The 4,468-nt window shown below is 39.9% G+C and overlaps 1 protein-coding gene across 1 annotated transcript in view; it reads right to left on the bottom strand.

The window, feature by feature from the left end:
• Nucleotides 1–1,829, bottom strand: part of LOC102837189 (olfactory receptor 14I1-like) — a 17,588-nt gene extending 15,759 nt beyond the window's left edge. Inside the window, exon 1 of the mRNA XM_006876078.1 lies at nucleotides 1,674–1,829. Within this exon, the coding sequence (XP_006876140.1) occupies nucleotides 1,674–1,829 (156 nt within the window). The remainder of the gene's footprint in view (nucleotides 1–1,673) is intronic.
• Nucleotides 1,830–4,468: the final 2,639 nt, after the last annotated feature.

Below are 4,468 nucleotides of genomic sequence, written 5' to 3'. Positions count from 1 at the left end.
TGAGTAATTGTTATCATGACTAATTTCAACTCACATTTGTAAAGGTAGAAGTTTTGTAACAAAATCAAGGGAGTGGTTAATCTTACAGTCCAGAAAGAAAGGTCCCTAGGATCATCAAGGGAGAAGAGCACAAGCAGAATGCGAGACCTTATCCAGAGAAGCAGCCACACCAGAGAAGGAGGAAGAGAAGGGGATATGGAGAGAGGGAGAAGCTGAGGACTCTAGATTCATGGAATGTGCGGGACTAATAGATGGCAGCCAGGAGGCAGACTTGCAGAATGTGCCCTTTGATGATGTAAATTATTGTATATGCCTGACTGTTTAAAAAAAAAAAAAAGATAAAGTGAATAGAGAGAAACACCTTTAACTGATGGTATATGGAGGGGATTATAATCATTGTGATGAAGCAAGGCGTATGATTTGTTGAATGTAAAACTGATGATATACCTTGTAAACTTTTACTCAATCCACAATAAAAACCTTAAAAAAGAGAAGAACAGGTCATTGGTGTATTACTAAAAAAGAATAAGTGAAGGATAAATCTCCAAAGGAAAACTGAGGTGTGGTGTTTGTTTGGAGTTGCAGATATGCCTTTAATCCTCAGATTACTGTGTCCGAGGAAGAGAGGAGTGGACAACTATATTCTGTTAGAACTTAAACACTTGCCCCACTATCCAGTAGGAAAGAAATGGTCTCATGAGATATCATACCGACTACCCTAGGTTCTGGCAAACTCGCTGTGAGGGCAGAGCTAATAAGGATGAAAGGTCCTTCATGGGTGGTTGGAGGGTGCTAAAGTTTGAATTGAACCTGGCCTGGGAGGGCATACCTGTTGAGGGCAGTCCATTTTCAAGTGGCCTCATTCACCACATATTGGGCATGGTTTACTCAGTGACCTCAGGTTAGGGCAAGCTTTTGCACCTTGCCCAGCTTGTCCACACTGAAAGCACATTCCAGGGATTGTTGTGTTCTTTCCTGGTCTGGGCTGAAACAAGTGTGAGGTGGTAGTTTCTAGCATCTGATATTTAATGTCAAGTTGTTTTTCTTTTAGGTTCCTTTCTTCATTTCAGTTGTTAAAAACTTTGTAGGCTGCATTTAGAAGATTTCATTGTGGGGCTTGAGGACCTTCTAACTTTTGTAATTTCCTTGTAATATTGGGTACAGACTGGGAAATAAACTGAAAATGAAGGAAAATTTGGCCTTCTCTTAATTCTGGGCTCATGTTGGAATATTTTATCATGGCCTTTGAAAGGCAGGCCGTACTGGGCTTGCACTGCCAAACTTGCAGTTCAAATGACTTTGCAGTTTGGCAAATTATCATGTAGATAATTCTGACTAGGCTTTCTGCGAGGAACAGAATCTGCTACTGCAAAGTTGACAGATGGGGGCCTGCTCATGCAGGGCATCAGCATGGGCTTTTGCTGCTTTCCATGTGGGTTCTGTTTCATCTGGGGTCACGGTAGCATTTAAAATAATGTAAATATAATGCCAAGTTAAACTAAAAGACTAGAATATCTGTAGGAATTCTTTGCGGATCTTTACTGGGTCTTCAGAAAAGGATACTAAGCATTCTTGAATATGGGAAAGATTGGACACAGAAAAAGGAACATGCACTTGGTTGGGGCCATTGACCCTGGCTACTTCCCGTAAGAGAAGGATAGTTGGTGCTATACTCCAGGATCTGGTGACTGGGGCAAAACAGGAGGATCTTCAGGAGGGACAATGGGTGAAGGAGGAGGAGGGGGAGGAGAAGTAGAAGAGTCAGGGGATGGGGGAGACGCAAAGTCTAGTGCAACCGTCGGAGGAGGCTCGGGGTCCGGGAGATTCATGTTGTTGTTGGTAGGTGCCATCGAGTCAGAACCAACTCATAGCAACCCTATGCACAACAGAACAAAACACTTCACGGTCCTGGGACAACCTCACAATTGTTGCCATGCTTGAGCCCATTGATGCTGTCATTTGGCCAATCCATCTCTCTGGGGACTTCTTCTTTTTCTCTGACCCTCCACCTTAACAAACAGGATATCCTTCCCCAGCGATTAGTTCTTCCTGACAATAAGTCTGATGTATGAGAGAAGAAGTTTGGCCATCCTGGCCTCCAAGGAGCACTCTGGCTACACTTCTTCCAACACAAGTCTGTTGGTTCTTTTGACAGCCCATGGCACTTTCAATAGTCTCCTCCAACACCATAACTCAAAAGCATCAATTCTTCTAGTCTCCCTTATTCACTGTCCAGCTTTTGCATTAATATGATACTATTGAAAATACCATGGCTTGGATCAGGTGCACCTTAGTCCTCAAGCTGATATCTTTATTCTTCAACACTTTAAAAAGATCTTGTGCAGCTGATTTGCCTAATGCAATATGTCGTTTGATTTCTTGACTGCTGCTTCCATGAGTGTTGATACTTCATCCAAGAAGAATGAAGTTCTTGACAACTTCAATCTTTTCTCTGTTGATAAGAATGTTTATTGATCCAGTAGTGAGGATTTTTGTTTTCTTTACATTGAGATGCAATCCATAACGAAGGCTATGCTCTTTGGTCTTCATCAGTAAATACTTTAAGACCTCTTAACTTTCAGCATGCAAGGTTGTATCATCTGCATATTGCAGGTTGATAATGAGTCTTCCTCCAATCCTGATGCCACATTTTTCTTCATATAACCCAGCTTCTTGGATCATTTGCTCAGTATACATGTTGAATAATTATGGTGAAAGAATACAACCCTGTCACTTGCCTTTCTTAATTACAAACCATTCAGTGTTCCCATGTTCTGTTTGAATAACTGCCTTTTGTTCCATTTACAGATTCCTCATGAGCACAATTAAGTGTTCTGGAATAGTCATACTTCACAATGTTGCCCATGGCTTGTCATGATCCACACAATCAAAAGCCTTTGTGTAATCAATAAAGCACAGGTAAGCATCTTTCTGGTATTCTTTGCTTTCAGCCAAGATCCATAGGACATCAGCAATGATATCCCTCATTCCCTGTCTGCTTCTGAATCCAGATTGAACCTCTGGAAGTTCCTGTCAATGGATGCCTGTAGCCTTTTCTCTATTACCTTTATTAAAACTTTACTTGCATGGGCTATAAAAGACATTGCCCGATGATTTCCACATCCCATTGGGTCACCTCTCTTTGGAATTGGCACAAATATGTATCTTTTTCAATCAGTTGGCCAGATAGTTTTCTTCCAAATTTCTTAGCGTAGATGAGTGAGTGCCTCCAATGCCGTCACAATTTCTTCAAAGATTTCAATTTGTATTCCATAAACTCCTGGGACCTTGTTCATCACCAATTCCTTAAATGCACCTTGAACTTCTTCCTTCAGTATCATTGGCTCTTGATCGTATGCTACTACTTGAAACGGTTGAACAGCAAACATTTCATTTTGGTACAGTGTCTCTGTTTATTCCTTCCTTCTTCTTTAGATGCTTTCTGTATTCTTCAGAAATTTGCCCAATGAATCCTTCAATAATGAAAGTTAAGGTTTGAATATTCTCTTCAGTTTCCCCAGCTTGAGATATACTGAACATGTTCTTCCCTTTTGACTTTGTGACTTCAGATCTTTGCACATTTCATTGCAGTATTTGAGTTTGTCTCTTCAAGCTGACCTTTGAAATTTTGTATTCAGTTCTTGTGCCTCTTCATTACTTCCATTTGCATCAGCATCTCTACGCTGGAGAGCAAGTTTCAGTGTCTCTTCTGACATCCATTTTGACCTTTTCCTTCTTTCTTGTCTTCTTAGTGACTTTTTGTTTTCTTTCTGTATGATGTTCTTGATGTCATCCCACAATTCTTCTTGTCCTAGATCTTTAGTGTTTAATGTATCAAATCTGTTCTTCAGATGATCTCTAAATCAATGTGGGATATATTCAAGGTCATATTTTGGCTCTCATGGAATTGTTTTCATTTTCTTCAGCTTCAGTTTGAATTTGCATATGAGCAATTGATAGTCTGTTCCACATACTGCTTCTGGTCTTGTTTTGCTTGATGATATAGAGCTTTTCCATCGTCTCTTTCCACAGATGTAGTCGATTTGATTTCTGTGCATTCCATCTGATGAGGTCCATGTGTATAATTGTCTCTTATGCAGTCTAAAGAAGGTATTTGAAATGAACAAATCATTGATTTTGTAGAATTCTCTCATTCTATCTCCAGCATCATTTCTATCAAGAAGGCCATATTTTCCAACTACTGCTCCTTCCTCTTTGTTCCCAACCTTTGCATTCTAATAACCAGTAATTATCAATAAACCTTGATTGCATGTTTGATCAGTTTCAGATTGAAGAAGTTGCTGTAATTCTTCTATTTCTTCTTCACTGGCTTTTAGTGGTTGGTGTGTCAATTTGAATAATACGTTATTAAGTGGTATTCTCTGTAGGCACATGTATATTATCCTATCACAGACAGCATTGTATCGCATGACAGATCTTGATATATTCTTTATGACAATAAGTGCCA

The sequence above is a fragment of the Chrysochloris asiatica genome, unplaced genomic scaffold (genome assembly GCF_000296735.1).
Source record: "Chrysochloris asiatica unplaced genomic scaffold, ChrAsi1.0 scaffold00352, whole genome shotgun sequence".
NCBI classification, from domain to species: Eukaryota; Metazoa; Chordata; class Mammalia; order Afrosoricida; family Chrysochloridae; genus Chrysochloris; species Chrysochloris asiatica.
Note: the sequence above shows the minus strand (reverse complement) of the source record. Positions and strands in the feature narration are given on the sequence as shown.